The following is a 21245-nucleotide window of genomic DNA, read 5'->3' as shown; positions in this document are numbered from 1 at the left end:
AGTCCGACGACGAGGAGATTTTCTTCCTGCGATGAGACAGAGACCGAGGAATGTAATTGTAATAGGCCTTGGCGCTGTGACTGTCGCCTGGTCCATGCCATCCCGTCCGATTCCAACCCGACCCAACCAACCCCCAGCCCGTCCCGTCGCGTGCATGTGTCTGGCTAGGTAGAGTTTCTGGACACTGGAGGAACCGCCAGAAGGACAATTCAATCCAGTTCAGTAAAGTCACCGAACAAGCTCCCGTCATGTCTGCCTCGACGAAGAACCTTCAGCTTGGCACAGCCAGCCTCCTGCACCGCCGGCGACTTGTGGACTGCGGTGCATGGTGTGTCTGCGTTAAATTTGGAAGAGGCGGAAAAGATGCGACGACGCGGATGAGGCCATCACGAGGCCCTGAGGAAAGTTTCAGTCTCCAAAGTCTGAGGCGACATGGGCCAGGAATGTTGGACAGGGCAGTCTATGCCTGCCCAGGACTGGCATCCACTGTGACGGTCCTCGCCAATTGACCGGTTGATGACTGTTGATTGCAGCGTGTTATTGCGCTCGAGTGTGAGAGATTGCGATGCAAATCTCGAATTGTTTTTGTAAAGTACCAAGCTTGAAGCTTCGGGATGGTGCTGTCTTAGCTTTTCCTCTCCCCCAGAGCTTTTTCATCTAGACGGCAGGGTACGTAGGGTGCTTGCTGCTGCATCTTCCCGCCTCAGGAAAAGCAAGCGTATCTGAAGTTCAGTTCAATAGAGGTACGTACCACCCCGGCCAGTCGGTTCGCGACCCGCCCCTACCGATAACAGTCAGGTCCTCCCGTCTGTGCATCCCACTCCATTGGACGGACTGCCCGACCTCTGACTTCGCGTCTTCCACCACGAGGAACGAAGAGGAACGGAGACGAGTCCTGCCAGCAACGCGACAGAATGCGAATTTCTCAGCAGCAACTTCAGATAATTACCTGACGGCGGGCGTGTTGGATATCAAGGCACGCTAAGACCGCGCTAGAGGGCACCTTCCTGGTCGTGTCCCCTCCTCTCCACTCTGGTGTGTGGATCCCAGCCACACACACCCTTGCAGTTTATTGTGTTTGTGGGCAGGAGCCAAGACCACCACCTGTGAGTCTGCGACCAAAAGACGTATCGTGGGAAGGAAGGGACGGGAAAAGCGAGCGAAAAAAGTGCCTCATCCACCACCGAATCGCGGTACCTGTCCGGTCCCCAGGTCTTCTTCCTCTTCAAGAGGGAAGGTGCGGTTTCTGTTCCACCAGGACACCCTGTAGAACTTGCTGCCACCTGCACACCTGCCTGCACCTGCAGCCTCTTTTCCCCATTGCGCTTGCCGTATCGGACAAGCAAAGACACACTGGACTGGTCCAAAAGAGCGTGACAGAGAGAGGTGGGACGTTGCCGCCACCGCTGTTGCTCTTGCTGTCAGGTCGTTGTCGCTGTTGCCGTCGGGTTGCCGTTGCTGTTGCTGCTATCGGTGCATTCTTGCCGAACACCTACAAGGTCCCGTCCCGTACCTTGATAAAATCACATCGTTGCCCGCCTCACCTGGCTCTGTTTTGCTCTCTTCGCCCTCTTCCTCTTTTTTTCCCGCTCAGCCATACAACATCCACACAGCAGATCCCAACATCTTCACCACCGCCTATTCCTTGGAACGAATATTGCAACCCGTCAACATGCGTACTTCTTTCGCCGTCCTGGCCCTCACGGCCGCCAGCGCCGTCTCTGCTCAGCGCAAGGTCTTCTCCGCTGCCGACATCAACGTTGCCGCCATCAACATTCAGACCAAGGGTACGTTCAGGCTGTTTGCCACGACCCAAGATACTCGTTGCTAACTTCTCCTTTCTCCAGCCTCCTGGTGCACCGGCGAGCGCAACGTTTGCAACGTTCTCTGCAATCGTGCGCCTACCAACGACTGCGACGCGGTAAGCTCTCTTCCCCATTCCTCGGCCAATTGATCACCTTACTGTCTCAATCTGTCGCAAACCACCCGCAATAATCCCAGCATTCACAAGCTAACTCCACAACCGTACAGGCTACCCTCCAGTACAGCTGCCTTTGCTCCAACGGCTCCGCTCCCGGCCTCGAGTACTACGAGCAGACCCTTCCCACCTTTATCTGCAACCAGGCCTTCGAGGACTGCATCTCGGCCAACGTCGGCAACGCTCGTGGCCAGCAAAACTGCACCGATACCATCAAGTCGCAGTGCGGTACGATCGACGCCCAGTCCTCCGAGGCTAAGCCCTCTGGAGCTACCACCTCGGCCACGGCCACCCCGACCGGTGCTTCCACCACAGGCAGTGGCAGTGGCACCCAGGCTTCCTCGGCTCCTTCCACTACGGCCTCCGGATCCTTCGCCGGCCCCACTGCCGCACCTGCCCACCTTGGAAACGCCGTCGCCGTCGCTGCCGTTGGTCTTTTCGCCTACATGCTCTAGTGCTTCTGCGACCCGGCTTTTCACTTTCCTGTATTTACCAAAAGACCGCCAGCGCCGCGGCACCCCTAATTTTGACGAGGCATACATAGTATGCGATGGAGACGATGGATATTCCCACGCGTATGGTATTTTGAGGAGGAGTCAGTGCGTTCGGGGGGTGGGCTCACCCAATGTTTGCTATGCATTTATACGCATGACCAAAGACAGTCGACACGGACGACGGGGACGGCAGTCAAGATGACGGACGATGGACGGCAGAGATGACAGTCAAGACGACGGACGACGAAGACGGTCGAGATTACGACAAAAGAAATGAATTGGTTCTTCAGTCCCCTGTTCAGTTTTGCTTGATCAATTGCTATATGTGACCAATGCTTTGAACGAGATCAGCAGACAATGAATCGCTCCGACCAGTTCTTTGGGTCGTTAGGTAAAGGTAAGCTTTCCCAAAGCGCCTGGATCATCAACAACTCGCTAACAATGGTCTTTCATGACCTCACAGACAAGAAGAACACTCCATCCAATCAGCTGCCGGGCGATGGCTGCCAAAGAAACTTCAACAATGAGCATTGTCGTCTTGTTCCAGCCAGACTCCGGCTGCTAGAATCACCTAGATATAAAATGTCAACCATCAGCCGACCATCAACTCTATTGAAACAGAAGATCACCACTCCCCCAACAGACGCTAACTTACACCAACAGACTTTGCACCATTGACTGGTCACAGAAACATTACTGAGAGGATCCGCCCATCAACACTCTTGAATCATCCACCATGAGAGGCCAACAGAAACCCACTACCGCTCCTCGCGTTTCATTCGGCATCGAGCTGGAATTCGTTGTTGCGTATGTCTTCGATGGCGAAGCAGACCCGGACGAAGATATCAAGGATGGCATCCAACCCCTGCTGGTCATCCCAAGAGTCGCAGAAGACACATCGACCTTATCCTCCGATTCCAAGGGCAAAGGGAAGGCCAACCAAGGGTTCAGGCCTGTCGTCCCCCCGACGCCCTGGATCTTCGAACAGATCCGCAAGGCCCTAGCCGAGGCTGGTCTGCCTGTGTTTGGAGGAACCGAGTATATGCCGTTGGGATCTGTCCAACAAAAGCACAGCGAGAAGGCCATGTCCTCATTTCGGTTGACCGAGGAGTACACGGTGAGCGAATTCGACATTGACGGGTACAGGTTCCAGGGGGTTGAGTTGGTCTCGCCTGCCATGTACGACATGCCCCTGTCGTTTGACCTCATTCGGCTTGCGGTGAGTACTATCACGACCAAATTTCGCTGCCGTGTGAATCCTACTTGCGGTTTCCACGTTCATGTTGGCGCCGGCCCAACCGAGAGAATCGAGGCGAGGGCGTTGCGCAATTTCGCGGCGCTGCTGTGGGCTGCTGATCCCCTCATCAGCCGTCTCCACGCACCCTGGCGATCCGTCACAAAGTATAGCCAGTCCGGACGTGTGAACGAAGCGACTGCGTTGGGACGGAACGAGGGGCCGTCAGATTCACTTTTGGACAATTTGGGTGAAGGCGGCGTCCCAGTCGGCACAACCAACAGCCTGCCCAGGATACATTGGATCAAGAGAAGCCATTTGAAACAGGTTAAGTACTTTGGAAGAGACAGGCAGCTCGGTGATTCCGTCAATCCGGATACTGATCAGAGAGCACAGCAGCGCGAGGTCGACTTTGATACAGTCGACGACGTCGCGGTCCTCAAAGGCGACCCTTGGACACGTCGAACCCCCCTTCCTCCTCTTGGAAGCAAGCGCAGCTCGGCGTCCCTTCCGACCGATGATTTCGGGTCACCCAAGCTTGACTACGACCCTCCGGTTCCCCGACCGCAGACTTGGGACCGACCCCACAGCAAGGACCACCTCACGGCTGTTGCACCGCCGAGACCGCGACCGCCGCCGATTGAACGTCTATACCCGAGGATCCCCGGCACGATGCGAGAAGACCGCCGCCTCGACCCCGAGTTCCTCGCGCCACACCTTTACCGTCACGACCGCGGTGGCGATTTGGACAACCCAGGCGCGCGCCTCCCCCCTAAACGGTCAGACGTCATGTCCGGCGTGCGAGACCTCCTCGCCGCAGACATGACCTCCGCGCAGATCGGAGAGATGATGCGGAGTACCACGGCCGTGAAGCACATCAACTACAACTTCTCCGGGTACACCCTCACTTCGCTCGGAAACCTGCGAGCGTACGCCGACGGCGTCAGGGTCACCCCCGGGGACAGGTACGACGCCAAGAGCAACACCGTCGAGTTCAGGGAGGCCGCGGGCACGCTCGACATGCAGTGGATCGCGACCTGGGCCAAGATCTGCTGCAGGCTGCTGGAGTGGTCCCGCGACGCGCCGCCGGCGGAGTTCATGGCCGTCGTGAGGCTTCTGGCGTACGCGCAGGAAGAGAAGGGCGCCCAGTACGACGTCATCGACTTTCTCATCGACCTGGGACTCTACACCGAGGCGAGGTTCTGCGAGGAGAGGGTCCACAAGGGGGAAGAGGTGTTTTATGAGTGCTTGAATTTCGAGCCGACAAACGGAACCTCGAGCGGCGATTTGCAAGGTGCTTTCGCGGATCGTGAGGATGTAGAGATGGGCGGGATGGAGGAATCCTCTGACGTCGGCAAAAAGGATGTCGACGGAAAGGGAGGTGATGGGGAGGTCAACAGCGGCTCGGCGGAAGAGGCTGGAGATGATGTTGACGATGGTAAGTCCGCGGCTACTGATTCTGGTGCCGGGGTCGGTGAAAAGAATCTGTGAGGGGGATGATGATGCTAATGAGGTAGGTTTTGTGCTTATTTGATTGTCAATGAGTATTACTTACATTTCGCGGGGGAAATCTTTTTGTCCTCACGGAGTGACTTGGATCGAGTGACTGTGTCCGAGAGAGTTTCGGAGAGGGTCCACTTTTACCGCCGTGTCGGCCCGGGATTTGACGGGGTTTTCGGCCGTGGCCTATGCCTGTTTTCATTCTTCTGATGACGAGAAAATGCAATCAGGCACGGTCCGGAAGTCAAAGGCTGCGGGGGTAGGTTTCGATTGGCGGCCTGGGTGTTGATGGTGTTTGTATCGCGACTCGATAGATTCCACGGAATCGAGCCACCACCTTTCTGCCTCTCACGAATACTTCGCGGGAGATTAGTGCAGTCACCATTTTTTTTTTAATTCAGAGTAGCACTCTGAGGAAGATGAATGCTCTTTCTAGTCAACTACAGCTCCGCTTTCCTGTTTGGTTTTTTGGGATTATTGGACTTGAGAGGTTGGAAATGATTTCTCATGTCCATGGTGAATTTGAAGTGATGAAGCTGTGATCCGGGTAGGTTTGTTCCGGACACGTATATAAGATGTCTTCTTCGCGTAGACGGACAGGGATTCAACAGTGATAACATAATCCTGCTCTCTCTTCATTTCAGACGAGGAAGATGACAGCCGGGTATCTTATGCGAGAGACTCAGCTGGCGTTTTGATCGGTGGCAGCTTCGGGGCGTCGTAAGTCATTGCTCGAGAACACTCTGTTCTGATTTTATACATTACGGTATACCATAGAAGCAGCGGCGAGAAGAGACGTGGGGTTTCCCGAGAGTTTCGACGTCGAAATGCATGGGGGAATGATTCTTGTTGAAAGGCGATGAGTGCTCAATGAATCTCTCTGGCCATTGCACATCAGAGGACGGAGAGTACGTAACGCGTTGTTGCTGCTTCTTCCAATCGTTACTGTTAACGGATTTATATGTCTGGGTAGGTGAGAACGTGTTCTTCTGAAGTGACAAACTAATCTACCTATCGGAGTCTTGATGGAACTCAAGCTGAATAAACTGACATAAACCTCGCAGATGGGAGAACCGCAGCCATTCTGCTTTATAAAACGCGATGCGTTGGAGGTATCTATGACTCCAAATCATACAATGACCAAAGGTAGTTGTCTCGGAGATCGCTGGAGCCTTAGTCTTGGAGTCGTTCGTTCTGACGTTTATCGTGCTTCACACGCGAGAATACTAGTAGCAGCGTTCAGAAGCTGGGCGTACGTTGAAGGCAATCATCCCTTGGGCTTCTGGAGCATTCTACGCTGTATCATTATGGGAAGGAGATGAAGATGAAAAGCAGAGTCGTTTGTGCGACAGTGTGATTAGCCTCCGTAGAGATGTGTCGACGATCATCAGTCAGGTGAACGAACGCCGTGCCTAAGCCTTTTTCTGAGAACAGACCTATCACGACTTCACAGCCAACCAAACATCTGAGCAGGTAGATTCGATAATAAGCCAAACCTATTACTCTGGACATCAAATATACTCGAGTGTTCGAATCCCGATCCGTGGGCGCGGAAACCAGAAATGCTGATCTAGAACACGGCCCGGGAGTCTTCCCAACGGATACCAGACCGAACAACACATGGTGGAAGACTGAGTGACATCCGAGTCTCGCCGAGCTTTCCAGAGAGACATCTCACGCAAGCATTACTTAGCCACAATCGACAAACATCCCCGCAAGCTCAATTTGGCCTCCGAAAAGTTGGGGAATGGGTGGACTACAGCATTCGTAACGTCCGACATCCAAAGGCCCATAGGCAGTAGGAGGACATCCCGCGAAGTCTGCAGACTGAAGTAGACGCTTCACGGACCGTCGAGGCCTTCTTGAACACATCCTTTCGGCATTTTCTGGGAGGTTTCTTACAGACTTTATATATGCAAGGTAATTTCGCTGACATCCCAAAGATTCCGGGGAGGCGCTTGCGGTAGTGTCGGTTCTGAGTCGGATGCTCCCGATCCCTGCCTCCCACACCTCCCCTCACTCCCGAACCCAACATTACTTAACCACGGAAATTCATCCCGAGACAAGATACCCAACCAGGCAAACACAACATGTTGGGCCGTTATCATCTGTCTGCATGTGGCAACCATACACTGGCTCACACGTATCCAAACCCGTGGCCGGTCTTCGATACCGAGCCGTCCGTATCAGCGGTTCACGAGACCATCTGGAGTCACGGGATGGACGGTCTACGGCCCGGAGTCCGTGGTAGAATCGACACGATAGCCCCTCCTCGGGGTATTACAAAAGGCTCCTTGATGGCCTTAAACTCCCCGATGATAGCAAGCACAACAAACAACACACAACCACGCCTCAGATATCACACAGCCACTTCACACATCTCTAACCCTCAACATCGAAAACATTACCCACACGACCAAGATGCCCTCCGTCCTCCTCCCGCCCGCGGCACCCACAGTCCGCAAACGCGCCCCGGTGGTCGTCGGCCCCACAAACAAGACCCCCCTCCGCCCAACCAACAAGCTCCCGCAGGACCTCATCGAGACCGCACGCGCGGCTCCGAAGATCGACTTCGACGCGTCCAAGCACGTCTGCTTCGAGCCCCCGAAGAGGACGTACACCATGGAGGAGTGGGGCTACGGCGACCAGGGCGTCTCCCCCATCGCCTCCTCGGACCCCTTTCCCCTGTTTACCCCGGAGGCCGTGCAGCAGGTCAGGCGGGAGCTCTTTAGCGAGCAGGTTCTGGACAAGTGCCAGTTCTCGTCGACTTTTACGAAGAATCAGTTGAGAGGGTACTCTAGAGAGTAAGTGAGATGTATCTCCTGAATGAAATTTGATGGTGAGAAGTTGAGAGATGTTTGCTGACACGACTGGAACAGAGCCGCACCGTTCATCCACGCCCTGTGGAAGAGCGACGAGGTACGGAACGCCGTGTCGCAGGTCGCGGGGATCGACCTCGTCCACGCCTTCGAGTACGAGATCGGACACATCAACATCATCGTCAACAGCGACGAGGACGCGGGGAAGGCCGGCGGCGACAACGTCGGGTTCTCGTGGCACTACGACAGCTTCCCCTTCGTCTGCGTCACCATGCTCTCCGACTGCTCCAACATGACCGGGGGCGAGACCGCCGTGAAAAAGGGTGACGGCGAGGTCCTGAAGGTGCGGGGGCCCACGATGGTGAGACGACCCTCTGCCATTTCATTCCACTTACACAGCCTCTCGACGCAGGCGAACCTGACACGTACATCTCTCACAGGGCACCGCGGTCATCCTGCAGGGCCGCTACATCCAGCACGCGGCGCTCAAGGCGTTCGGCAAGGAGCGCATCTCGATGATCACGCCGTTCCGGCCCAAGTCGCCCTTCGTCCGCGACGAGCTCGTGCTCACGGGCTCCCGCCCCATCAGCGACCAGTCGATGTTGATGTACGACTACACCATGTACCGCGCCGAGGTTCTCGAGGAGCGGTTCCGGGAGGTGCAGAGGAGGTTGAGGAGGCGGATGGAGGCGGGGAAGAAGTTTGATGTGGAGGATATGAGGGAGTTTCACGCGGAGCAGAAGGAGATGCTGGAGGCTACCCTGGCGGAGATGATTCCCATTTATGACGTGGTTTAGATACCTTAGTCTATCTAATGTCGAATTCAATTTGTTCTCATTTTCTTTGATGTCTGTGGATATTGGATGCGAGGCCGGTTGTCTAAGGACGTTCGAAGGTGACCGACAAGTCGCGACAGTCTCGTAACGAAAGAGCTGTTCCGATCAGTCGGGTCTGCGGCTGTGTTCCAGGCCAGGCTGGTGAACAGGCTGGTTGGTCCGCGCTACTTGTGGCTTTTACCCTCGGCAGCCTCGAGGCCTCGAGGTTCGCGGCCCCGGGTTTTAATGGCATTGTTCTCCCTTTGAAAGACAACGAAAGACAAGGGTACTGGCGGGGGTACTGTGAACAAAGGTGCGGGCCAGGCCGCTATGCGGAGAGAATCCAATGGACTGAACATACAGAGATCTGGATATAAATAAAGTCATCGGTCTTCTCTCCCTTGCTATTCTGTTTTCTAGTCTCTAGAGCTCCCAAGGAAACTCGGGACAACGATCCCAGGAACAGCCGAAGCCACCATGGAACTCTCCCCACGTACTGACCCTTCCGTCCTCGACCGACTAACAAACCTCCCCGTAGAACTTCAGCGCAACGTCCTCTTCGAGCTCCTCTCCACAGAAACCCCCTGTGCCTTCGCTCTCTTCGTGCCGGAATGGCGCGTTTGCTCCCACGGCACCGACCCCGTCAATCGTATCTACGACCTGCAGCGGACCGACGTCTACACGCGCGGAACAGGCCAAGACCCAGGCGTCTTCGTCTCTGGCGCGACGCACGGCGATGGAGACCACGTCGGATTCTCCATGAGAACCGCGCCCGCGAACACTTGTGTGCTGATGGAACAGCTCAGGGCGAGATTTCCGGTGGCCCTCGACTGGGCGCTGCGGGACGTCGAGAGGACCCGGCTCCGGACGTTCGAGCAGGTGTTCCCCCGGGCCCCGGACGACGGCATAGGTAAGTGCATGTCTCACGGCGCGCTGGTCTACAGGTCTTCTTCGTCTCCCCCCGGCTCCGACGACGACCGCCTCGCGCCGCGGCACCTGATGTTCAACGGCGTGGCCAAGGACCCGTGGTTCGAGCTCCGACTGCGCAGGAACACCGAGACCAGGATCGGGTTCGGGATGAGGCTCTTCGTCGAGACGGAGGCGAGCATGGTCGAGGTCGACTGGGCCGTGATGCCGCAGCTCGAGACCGTCTTCCTGGACCTGCGGTCGTACGGCCGGGGCAGGGTGGGCGAGGAGGGGATCCGGAGGGGCGCGGGGAAGATGGGATGCCTGCGGCTCCGGTGCTTGGTGATTGCGGGTTTGCGGAGCGGTAAGTGGTACGTCAGGCCGCCCGGTTGGGAGCTGTGCGGCTGGGAGGCGGATGACAGGGAGGTGGACGGCGGGGTCAACTGGGTCAAGGTGTTTTGCGGGGCCGTCCGGGAGGGCGGGCGGTTGGTGTTTATCGATCGGAGGATTGCGGACGTGGATTGGGAGGGTTGGAGAGCCAGGGCTGAGAACGATGGTCTCCTACCCAGCACTGAGGAGGTGAGTCGAGGTGAGTGCAGCGAGAAAGCCTATCTGAAGCACGTTGAGAGAGTGATGGGTGATGGTCATCACAGCGGATAGAGGAGGTATGTGTGTATGTGGTCATCTTCTCTTTAATGTAATGCGTATACCCTTCAACTGGCCTGAAAGAATACTGTATGCCGGCGAGTCTTTGCAACCACGCATCCTTCCAGGATCAACGCCACCTCCGTAGGTTAGACAACGTAAAACTACTAGGGCTGATTCGAAGATGGTGGTGATTCAAGTTTGGTAATCCCTCCGAATCCTAGTACAGGCCCCTCGCCATTGCCCAAGCAAGATTTGGCCAAAAGACTCGTTGCAGAGCGTAAGTCAGGTGAATAGTCGAAGTTGTTGATAGATGTAGAGGTAGGCTGGCGTGCTGTACACCGCCGGCCAATGCGGTGGTTGAGCTAGACGGTAATGCATCTGCTCGACATCGCCATAATTTGGCGAACCACATAAAACTCAATTCACCCTCTAGGCCTCCAACGCCTTTCATAATGCATGTTCATCTGCAGCACCTTGTCAGTTTTACATGAAACCCCAGCAGGCCTGGGGGATCTCTTACAAGTCGTTCGTCTCGTAAAAATGTTCATCGTGATCTCAAGCCAGACGATGGTCGCGTTGAGGACTCATGTCCAGGCTTGGCATGCTTCAAATAAGTGCGCGGCCGGCGCCGAGGTGGCCGTTCACTCCTCATCAGCAGGCTCGGGCTCGGCCAGCACCCGCAGCTTGGAAGCCTCCTCCTCGGAGTCGCCCGGGGCCGGCTTGTTGGGCTTGATGCCCTCCATCTGCAGGTAGCGGACCAGGGTCTTGGTCGCGCAGGTCAGGTTGGCGTCGCGCTTGAGCTCGGCGTAGGAGATGGCGGGCTTCTCCTTGAGGACGCGCAGGACGGTCTTGACGTCGCGGTCCGACAGGATGCGAGGGCGTCCGGGGCGGGGACGGTCGCGGCCGGCCTGCTGGAGGCGGTAGCGGGTGACGATGCCCTTGATGGACGAGACGGGGACGTCCTCCTTGACGGAGATCTCCTTGAGCGACATGCCCAGCTCGGAGAGGACGGCGATGCGGGCGCGCTTCTCGGGTGAGTACTGCGGCTTGCGCGGCTTGGGCTCCAGGGCGGCGCGTCGAGGCATGGTGCTGGTCGGTTGTAGTGAGATGACGACGGACGGAGAAGGACGTCAGTGAGAGCGGTTGTGGTGGTGAAGCCGTGGGTGGGCGACTACGACGTCGAAGTCGATGACAACGAGAGGTGAAGTGAGAGGAAGCTGTTGAGATGAGATGAAGACGAAGACGGGAGCATGGGCGTGGGCTTTTTTTTTTTTCCCTTGCCCTCACGGCCGGTGGAAGGACCCACTTTCTCGGGGTGGATCAGGGGGTGGGCCACCTGCCAACAGTCGGGGAAGCTGAGTGTGGAGTGGATGCGAGGGCTGCCTTGCGGGTATGGGTACGTACACTTTCCACACCCTGAAGGCACAATGGCGATCATTTATCACAGGAATAAGCAAAACGGGATTGAGATCTATCATTTTTCGAGGTTTCTTCTTGGGGTTTTGGATGGTATCAACCAGAAAAGTCCGCCAACTGGAAAAGACCACTCTAGCCTTTGTTGAACACGCCCCCTTTCTTTCCTGGTATCAGGTGATCAGACCGTCATCGTCATCTAAGACGCATTCGGGGTACCTCGGCTAAACTCCGTATCAAGGACCTTAGGTAAGCAATCTGCCGATAACTCTATCTATCCCCTTCCCTTGATTCGCAGCCCCGGTTTCCATTCAACATCACCCGCACTTGCGTTTGCAGCTGTTGCTTCATCCATGAAAAAGGTCCAGACATCAATGAGTCTGTGTTGTCTCAGAGAGTCCGTCAACGGGCGTGATCTCTAGCTGGAGACCACAGAGACCTCCGCAAAGTTGCCGAGGACCGTGTCGCACCTTCTCGCGACGCGTCTTTACGCGTTGGACGAGCTCCCTGCTAGTCATCATGTTCTAAAACAGACACAAGAAAAGGCCAGTCAAGCCTGTGCGTTGTGGCCAAGACACGAACGACACATGTCGGCCGGCCTTGCGAACGCAAGACATCGATCGAGCATTTTCAGCGAAGAAGAACGGTGGAAATGGCCCCCAAAAGTACACGTCCTCGTTGCTTTTTTTTGTTCCACCGAGGTCGGCTTTCGCAAAACTCACAAACGCATTGTGTCATGTTGCTTTTGTCGATTCTTTTCCCTAACCCTAGTCATTTACGGCGTTACTTTTTCTCTGACCCTCTACCCTCCAGAGGCCTCGAGCCGGTAGACGGAGGATCCCGAATCGACGATCGACTCATTCCAGTGTGGCTGCTGGAATTCTCGGCCAGCTGAACCAGCCAGAGTTAGGCCACTTAGACCCTTGTGCCGCCGATTGCCGTGTCGTTGGCAAAATGCTTGATGCGACTCGGGGACAATCATCGACTACTCGGTTTCGACTCTCCTTTTCCACGCGACTTTCTCTTGCGCTTTCAATGAACAAACACCAATATTCCAGTTCCATCTGAAATCTCGCTTGTTCGAATGAGTATCTACTGCATCTCCATCGAGTCACGTCTGAGCCCTGTCTCAGGTCGTCGTCTTCACAGCTTCCGGCTTCCTTGCATAGACGAGATGTCTAGCAGACGTCAGCATACAGCATGGAATAATCAAAGACACACCTACAGGTCGAAGAACGGCTGGAGCCTGTAGTCCTTGATAGCTTGGCGAAACCGGGCGACGAATACCAAGACGTCGGCATCCTGCCAGCCCATCACTTCCTTCAGGAGAAACGTCACGAAGCCCTCGAGGGATTGGTCGAGGTAATCCAACGATCCCGTGCCGACATCTCTCAGAACGGGATCTTTAGCCCAGGGTCCGACAGGAATCGCCCACTTCTTTTCGACGATGCCGACGAAGCCAGCTGCTTCAAGGCTTTTGGCTATCCCACGGTCGCGACACTGGACCCCTACCTTGCCGAGCTTCTCGGCAGCCCCAATAAGGGTTTTGGAATACGTTTTGAATGGGTGATCATCACCCAAATCATAATGCGTCTGGGACCGAATTTCGATGTCGAATTCTTTGATTTCGATGTAGCCTCCGGGCGCTAAGCATTGGAAAGCCTGTCGGTAGAGATTTGTCCAATTCCCGATGCACCCTTCGAGGTTGCGTATGTGAATGAAGTCGAAATGATTTGCTTCCCAAGTCCATGGCTGCTCTATGTCGTCCATCTGGAAAACACAGTTGGGAGGGGTCCAAGTTGGTTGGATGGGTGAGACGTCAACCCCGATCACCTCGGCGGAAGGGAACTCGTCGGCGAAATCGCTGCAGTTATCAGACAAGTCTGTTCATTTGTTCGGTTGGTATCGAGACGGGCACTCACATCGCCCAAGTTCCCGTCCCAGTGCCGAGATCGAGTACCCTCTGCGAACTATCAGTCTCATTCCATGTTGATAGGACAAATATCCCGGAATATTGGCCACCTGTGGATTATGTCTAATTGGAGCGAGAAAGAGCTGATGGCCGAGAAACAGAGTCATCCACCAATGGCTGTTGTCATATATCAGTCAACTTTTCGAATACGAAAAAGTCGCTCTGAACGGCGCTCGTGGATGAGGAGAACCATCTTACTTGATGTCGAGTCCAAAGTTCTGCCTCTCGTCATTCGGCCCCCAGTAGTCGACTTTCTGAGTGTACGTTCGACCGTGGATGCGGCGATATTCGATAATGCTTTCGCTCAACGATGCGGTCGATGAAGCAAGGCTGGTATTGGTCATAAACTTGTGCTTACGCCACCCCTTCTCACACAACCAACCTGATCATGTCTAATTCGCATCCATCTTCGGCCTCCTCGGCGACGGCAGGGTTCTAGAACGGACTTTGATCAGCACGCAACGATGCAATACGTCGAAAACACCCGCGTCTTACGCCGAGGAAAAAAGCAAAAACAAGAAAAGAAAGATGAGTACCCACGATTTCGATAAGGCCTTCAGCGCGTCCTTCTTCAGCGTTCGCCGGTGAGGACGGGACTGACTTCGGAGACGCTGACATAGCGGCACCCCCGTGATCCGTTCCAATTTATGGTGGAAAAGAGATGGATGGAGAAATCGATATTGGGGGATCTGGGTGTTCTGCTCTTTTGTACAGAGCCTCGGACCCCGTTGGTCCTTCGAATGCATGAAGACCTGCAGGCGGAAGCGGACCGCCAAGCGGGACAGCTGCAGGCCATGCCTCGCTGCGCGAATGAGATCACATCGCTCAGCCGTTGAATTACAGGGTTCCATTACATGCTGATTCAGTAATGCTGATTCCGGAAGGCCGTGAGGGACGACCTGTGGGAAACATCAACGCCTTGGGAATAATACGGAGATGCTACGCCCCCGAGATTCGAGAGATGGCGGCACATCCACGAACACCCTTCTCAAATCAACGTCATCTCACCCCTCAATTTCTCTCGCATTACCACAACTGCCACCCACGAAAGCACTTCTCATCTACGAACTACTCGTCCCGATAAAGACCACAAGCACCGCCGCATACGCCGCCGTGCTCCCCAGCACATCCTTCCCCTCGTCCAAGAAGTACGCCATCAACAACCCGAAGGCCGCGACGAACGCCGTCGTCGAGATGAGGGACGTGTAGAGCCCCCTGTTCAGCACCATCAGCCACATGGGGCCGATGAGGAAGGCGCCCCCGGCGGCGGCGAGCACGACGCGCTCCTTGAACCCGCGGAGCCACGTCCTGGCGACGTTGCCGGTGCGCGTGCCGCAGATGGGCTCGTGGTCGCGACCCGAGTCGAGGCTCTCCCACGGCCGGGGAGATTTGATTTTCCTCATGTCCTTAGCTTCGGCGAGGTCCCGGTCGATGTTGCGGTTGAGGACGTAGTTGTCGATGGCGTACTCGCCCGTGGCGAGGAAGGGGTCGCGGATCGAGTTGCTGCGGTTCTCCATGAAATCGTGGTCCTGCAGGGCCTTGACTATTACAGATGCTTCGTCAGTAATTGGGGATTCCAAGGAACCGAAATGGAATGGTCTACAAGGAACGGGAAGAGAGAACGAAGATGAAAAGAGATGTCATACTATACTTCTCGAGCGTCTCCTCCCAGCCGCTCGACTCTGACCCGTCCGTCCGCATCTCAACGACATGCCTTACCAGTTCACACTGTAGTTTCCGTATTCTCATCCGCTGGACCTCGGCAAAGTTGATCTGAAATCGCTTTTTATCAGTGGAAGTTGACGAGACGGACGACGACGGCAGCAGGGTCTCTTTCCTGCCACCTCTCATCCCCCAAACCCGTCCCCAGAAGGCCTGGAACGCCGACGAGAAAACCCCGACCTGGGGCTCGTCCAGCTCGATAATCAGGTTATCTCGATGGTGATCGATGACCCAGCCTCCCGGGTTGTCACGGTCGAGTGCGACGACCCGCCTCGCGTCCCCGTTGCGCGGGCGTGATCTCGTGCTGTTGAAGCTGTTGCGGCCATGTTCTACACCTTCGACGGTGAACCGAGAATCTTGAAAGAAAACGCTCGGAGTGCGTAGGCGGTATCGGGTCTTGTCTGTGCTACTGTTACTGTGAGACAAGACAGACTCAGACTCGGTCGATACTGTACTGCGCGGACGAGACCGGACGCTGGCCGACGTATCGTCGTCGACTTCAGCTTGCGGCGGGGACAATCGTCAGTGCTTGTCTTTGAAGAATCAATCTAGAAGAATGAGATGCTCACCAGTCTCAGTCGCGGACGTGGGGTCGCCTTGCTTCTCGTAGATTGTGTCGAATGTCATGTTTTGCCAGCGAAGCAAGAAAAAGAGTGTTGTTGTCTGGAGACGAAAGATGCGCAGCAAAACCGCTCCTCGAAGCCTTGTGTGTCTCGGGCATGTCGTTTGCTGCAATACCAGTACACAACGACGTTTATTCCCAAAACGAGGCACTCTAAGTATGTGCGGCTGAAGACGATCACCGATAAACTACAGCTCTGCCGGTGGGGGCGATTCGGCATATCTCAAAGAAACTTGTGTCACACATCCGTCTAGCTCCAGTCCGTCGCGGCACTCGTGTCTTGCCAAGCCACGCGGCTGGCTGAACACTTGATATCATTCACCAACCTCGTGGCTAGCGATACCGTTAGTAGCATTTGTACATAACTTACTTGTAAGGGCTACTCAGCCGCAGGAGCGCAACTTGCCTCTCACTTTTCAATCAATATCTTGGAGAAAGAAAAAGCCAGATATCACGTCCGTCGATATCAATCACAATCAAACACTTGAATTGTTTCTGGACTTGTCAACTTTCATCAAGACATCAAATAAACCCCCTTCTATCAAACCTTCTGCTCAGACTTCTCAGACTCTCCATTCCATCACCATGCCCGAGATCGACGCCCTCCGCTTATACGTCTACCTCCACTTCTCCAACAACACCACAACAGTCGAAGTCGAGTTCCCCTCCACGGAAAAGGACCTCGCCGAAGCATACCGCCAGAGCATCCGGCGGCACAAGGACCTGGAACTCTCCCGCGACGACGGCAACATCGTCGCCTTCGAACTGCCGCCCTCCGCCACCGACGTCTCGACGACCCGCTCGGCCCGGGCCATCATCGTGCACTTCAAGAGATCCAACGACGCGAAGCGATGGGCCGACGCCATCTGCAGGCCCGTCGCGGACTCCTCGCACCAGGTCTATGTTAAGCAGTACTGGAACGAGGCGGACCTGGCGGGGTTGAGGGAGAGTTTGAATACTTCGTCGTCGTCGTCGCCGCCGAAACCGTCGTTGCTGAAGCCGTCGTCGGATCGTGGGGGCGCGCCGCCGCGGCCGGCGCTGACGTCGGTGAATTTTATTGGACGTTTGGGCGCTTTGGAATGAGCATCACACACAGCCGCCTAGCTTGAATTTACTCTACCGCTCCAGAAACATGTTTTGGTTGTCGTTGCTGAAGGGTTATTTGCGTCAATGCAGCTGGAAAGCTCGATTTCAGTGTCCACCAGGAGAGGCATGTCGAGTTGTCCAGAACGAATGAAGACGCAGATCGTTCCTCTCTCAGCATATAAACCAACTTCTATTTCTCCATGATACGGACTTGCAATATCGTAATTGACACTAGAAATTGCGATTTGCCCCGTGAATCAGGATTACTGAAGTGAACATCCGGACCTCTCATTGCGTCGAATGCTGTATATGTGCACTTATACTGTGTCCTACGTGCATGATACAATCGAGCCTTTGCCTTCGTTGACACCCGAACTTTCAGCTCAACCCTCATTTTCGCATTCATAGTCTCTATCACCAGTAGCGGTGTTTGTTACAGTACTTAAAAGCCCAAAACATGATGATAATTGAAAATTACCTACAACAACAACAATGGAGGACGGAAGTTGTCATTACGATATGAAGTCCGTCTATACGAGCTGGTTTTCGATGGTCTCGCTTCTGATGAATACACCATCACTAGCCAAAGAACATCACACACTCCACCCTACCACCCTCCTCAACGGTCGTAATACGGCCAGAATACACCAAAAGAGATGAAGAATAGAACTCCAGTGTAGAGGAACCACTAGGCTAGTTTTCGTTTTCGTTTATGATCTAGAGGTCATCGATTGGTTGCGAGGAAGACAGTATCGAATAACGTGGACTAGCAACGTCCGGATCATCTGAATGGACTACCGGCACTACGGTTGCATAATCGATATCCCCTCCGAACCGACGGCTATTTATACCGGAAGGGCAAGTGTATTGGAGGATGTGGTGCAGAATTTCCGGGACTCGTGCAGACAACATGGCAGAACCTCCATCATGCTGACCCAAGGATTGTATGGACGACGCTCTAAGGCCCGCCGACATCGAGCAGATGAGGCTAGTATGTTCTCGAAAAGGAAACGGAGGCGGCCATTGACTATATAATTCAGACAAGTTGACAACTAAATTTGAATAGTATGCTACAGTCGATGTCGGATCCATAACTCTGGTACATTGGGGTTCTAACCCGGATGGTGATCTGGGATGTCACATGATATCTACATGAATGTGTCATCACGTGAACAACCTAACCTAGAATTCAACGCGTATGTCGAATTATACGGACAACAATACGCCACGAGCGATGAACGACACAAGCGCGGGGCATGGAAGTCAGCCAGTGAAAGCCCTGCAACATTTCAAAGACTCGCATGGTCGATGGCGGGATCCAGACTGCTTCTCAGACATCCTTGCAGTTGAATGGTTCGACGACCAGAAGTCGCTGGGCTCACAGAAATCCTTGCTTGAAAGTGATATTTATTCTTTTCCCCGTCATAGGCTAACACTTTGCAAACCCACCCGCAGCCTTCACTCTCCAGTCCCCGCCGCCCTCACTGCTTCGCCTTGGCCTCCTGCTCCGCCATGAACCTCTCATAATCAGCCTGCCTCTCCGGCGAGACCTTCATGAACGGAATATCATCCTTCATCACCTCCCCGTTGACCTCGACCGGCTTCGCGGGCTGCAGACAGAAGACCACCCTCGCCCACGCGTCCGTCGCGTTCTTCCACCCGTGCATCGTGCCCCTCTGCACCATGATCTCGCCCTCGCCCAGCGTCCGCACGGCCCCGTCGTCCAGGTGGCACTCGACCTCGCCCTTGAGCACGATGCCGTAGTCGCAGCTCTCGGTGCGGTGCATCATGGGCCCCGTCCGCGGGCCGAAGTCGACGACGCGCAGCACCGAGCCCGAGGGCAGGTGCAGCGTCGGCATGCGCGGGTGGTTCGGCGCGTAGGCGCCCAGGTCCCGCTCGCCGTCCATGTCGACGGGCGAGGCGGGCGTCGTGTAGCAGGTGTGGAAGAACATGTTGGGGAGCGGGTCCGGGGTGACCTCGACGGGGAAGGCGTCGGAGAAGACGGCGCGGCCGTTGGCGTCGTGGGTCGTGATGTGGCGGCGGACGGGGCCGAAGGGGAGCTCGTCGGCTGCGGGGGCGGGAGGGGCTCCGGAGGACGACATGTTTGCTGTGTACGGTGTATGTGCGTGTGGGTGTGTCTTGGAAATCTTCTCGGTTTGGAGCTAATTGATAGCTTGGGGAGGGAGCAAGGTTCGGTGACAGGTCCTTGACACTTGACGGGAAGCAGCGTGGGTTGCGAGCAGGATGTAGACAAGGTGACGTGCGCTGTTGATGCTTCTTATTCTTTGTGACAGGAACGCCTCGATTGGTTGACGAATCGTCCGATGGTCGAGCGAAGGACGGGAATCAATGCGTTTCTCGCGTTCCAAAAGATGCGATTGGAACGGGAAGAGGGGATGGAGGGGTTCTTTATGAGGTGCAGATGTTTACGGCCGTTGGCTTTTTCGCGGCGCACGGGGAACCTCGGGGCGCTCGCCGACGTGACTTCCGACCCGTCCTCCCCCCTAGCCAGTTGTCCTTGCCTTAGATCTCCTCCTCACTTGAGTGTTGTCCCTCAGCTGACACAATACGGAAGTTGCAAGTCCAGAGTACGTTCTGCATAGTATGTTGTCGAGGGCTTTGGCGGCATATCTTGCAGGAGAGGGCATTTCACGCGCCTGCTTCAACCCAACTACTGGCTGAAATCGAGACGCAGGCTGGCGAACATCAAGCAAGGTTCGTCTCGTCCAAGTGCTGACGCCACCCTGCTGCTGCTCGGGCAAGATTGGACCCCGAGCCTTGCAGTACATGGTCATCAGCCGCTGCGCACGGAGACGAAAAACCGTTGGCGCACTTTAGAAAAACCCCGCGGCAGCGTGCCGCGAGCTATCTCAACATTTTCTGAGGTTTGTATTCGACGTGCAGAGGCTGGCAGGGATGGCTTCACCAACGGTGAGGGGGAGCTTGCAGGTTCGGGGTGATTACTCGGATTGACTCGTGAAACATATCTTGGCTTTGTGGATGACGGCTTGGCAAAGTTGTGCAATGGCGATCAATCTTCGAGCTTCGGGGACGCTAACAATCTCTCCCGGTTGGCGATTGTTCGGGGAGCTGTCGTAGGATTGTTCTGAATTGACTTTAGGCTTTATATTGCTTCAGCTTGGCGGTGGAGCTTCACCTCCCCGAAAGATCCGTTCGTCCCCTGGATTTTGGTGAAAAGATGTATCTTCTTGTTGAGTACGACTCAATCCTTCGGTGTTGCCTCCGCGAATCGCGCGGCCAAAGAGCGAGACATGAGCTGGGACGTGTACCAGATGACTATGCAGATCTGGCGGTACATCCAACGGTCTCCTGAAGTGCAAAATCCACGCCTGTTCAATCATCATGTCATCTGGCAAAATGACACCAATCGGATCAATGAGATGACATGCCTACTTGTCAGGTTCTATGCTGTCGACTTGCGTAACACAATCCGAACAACGGGGAAGCCCCGAGCGGTCAGCATACGTTCTGGAACTGTTCCAAACGGTGGCGTGCAGGTTGCAACGCCAGAAGCAATATTTGGAAAACAACGAGGGCAATTTCCTCCCCGAGTTCTTCACGCTCGGCGACGTCCCCGTGAAGCGAGAACACGCTGCTGTAGACGGGCGCAACGACCGACGGGGAGTTCCTTTGATTCCATTGATTCCCGATTCTTGCCAACCAGTTCCGAGTGATGTGTTTCGTGGCTTGCCATCGAAGACGATAGTTGTTGCTCGACTTGTCGAGGGTCCAACTTGGTTGCCGGATCATCCTCAAACGTAACTCTGCCGCGAAAGAGACCGCCGGGGAGAATGGCCAAGTGCAAGATATCTCGACTCCTCCTTGAAGATATCGAGATCGGGGAGCTGCCGGCGGCAGCAAGGCCGATGAAATAGATCGTCAAAGTCGAAGCTTGGCTGATGCGACTCTAAAGTCGTGCGGCAAGCTGTCAGATTCAGCTGACCATCGACCTGTCAGCGCGCTTGCCGAGTACCGAACACGGTGCTGAAAGCGTGGGGGATCGACGCGAGGTGCC

General features: G+C 55.2%; 8 protein-coding genes across 8 annotated transcripts; 5 read left to right on the top strand and 3 right to left on the bottom strand.

Moving 5' to 3' along the window:
• Nucleotides 1-1672: 1672 nt before the first annotated feature.
• CkaCkLH20_05966 (uncharacterized protein) lies at nt 1673-2433 on the top strand (the record flags this gene model as incomplete). The annotated part of the gene is made up of 3 exons (XM_038888683.1): nt 1673-1787; nt 1848-1921; nt 2032-2433. 3 exons carry the CDS (start codon nt 1673-1675, stop codon nt 2431-2433), a joined length of 591 nt encoding a protein of 196 aa, XP_038746019.1.
• A 775-nt stretch (nt 2434-3208) lies between these two features.
• On the top strand, nt 3209-5197 carry CkaCkLH20_05965 (uncharacterized protein; the record flags this gene model as incomplete). Its single annotated transcript, XM_038888682.1, has 1 exon — nt 3209-5197. The coding sequence occupies one exon, from the start codon at nt 3209-3211 to the stop codon at nt 5195-5197; it is 1989 nt and encodes a 662-aa protein (XP_038746018.1).
• Nucleotides 5198-7627: 2430 nt separating this feature from the next.
• On the top strand, nt 7628-8822 carry CkaCkLH20_05964 (uncharacterized protein; the record flags this gene model as incomplete). Its single annotated transcript, XM_038888681.1, has 3 exons — nt 7628-8010; nt 8086-8386; nt 8466-8822. The coding sequence occupies 3 exons, from the start codon at nt 7628-7630 to the stop codon at nt 8820-8822; spliced, it is 1041 nt and encodes a 346-aa protein (XP_038746017.1).
• Nucleotides 8823-9317: 495 nt separating this feature from the next.
• On the top strand, nt 9318-10406 carry CkaCkLH20_05963 (uncharacterized protein; the record flags this gene model as incomplete). The annotated part of the gene is made up of 1 exon (XM_038888680.1): nt 9318-10406. The coding sequence occupies one exon, from the start codon at nt 9318-9320 to the stop codon at nt 10404-10406; it is 1089 nt and encodes a 362-aa protein (XP_038746016.1).
• A 629-nt stretch (nt 10407-11035) lies between these two features.
• CkaCkLH20_05962 (uncharacterized protein) lies at nt 11036-11479 on the bottom strand (the record flags this gene model as incomplete). Its single annotated transcript, XM_038888679.1, has 1 exon — nt 11036-11479. One exon carries the CDS (start codon nt 11477-11479, stop codon nt 11036-11038), a length of 444 nt encoding a protein of 147 aa, XP_038746015.1.
• Nucleotides 11480-12936: 1457 nt separating this feature from the next.
• CkaCkLH20_05961 (putative SAM dependent methyltransferase) lies at nt 12937-16128 on the bottom strand (the record flags this gene model as incomplete). The annotated part of the gene is made up of 8 exons (XM_038888678.1): nt 12937-12985; nt 13033-13671; nt 13730-13768; nt 13978-14109; nt 14162-14214; nt 14907-15322; nt 15426-16004; nt 16071-16128. 8 exons carry the CDS (start codon nt 16126-16128, stop codon nt 12937-12939), a joined length of 1965 nt encoding a protein of 654 aa, XP_038746014.1.
• A 580-nt stretch (nt 16129-16708) lies between these two features.
• On the top strand, nt 16709-17206 carry CkaCkLH20_05960 (uncharacterized protein; the record flags this gene model as incomplete). The annotated part of the gene is made up of 1 exon (XM_038888677.1): nt 16709-17206. One exon carries the CDS (start codon nt 16709-16711, stop codon nt 17204-17206), a length of 498 nt encoding a protein of 165 aa, XP_038746013.1.
• A 1484-nt stretch (nt 17207-18690) lies between these two features.
• CkaCkLH20_05959 (cupin domain containing protein) lies at nt 18691-19311 on the bottom strand (the record flags this gene model as incomplete). The annotated part of the gene is made up of 1 exon (XM_038888676.1): nt 18691-19311. The coding sequence occupies one exon, from the start codon at nt 19309-19311 to the stop codon at nt 18691-18693; it is 621 nt and encodes a 206-aa protein (XP_038746012.1).
• Between the last annotated feature and the right edge of the window lie 1934 nt (nt 19312-21245).

Source organism: Colletotrichum karsti (genome assembly GCF_011947395.1).
Source record: "Colletotrichum karsti strain CkLH20 chromosome Unknown Scaffold17, whole genome shotgun sequence".
NCBI classification, from domain to species: Eukaryota; Fungi; Ascomycota; class Sordariomycetes; order Glomerellales; family Glomerellaceae; genus Colletotrichum; species Colletotrichum karsti.
Note: the sequence above shows the minus strand (reverse complement) of the source record. Positions and strands in the feature narration are given on the sequence as shown.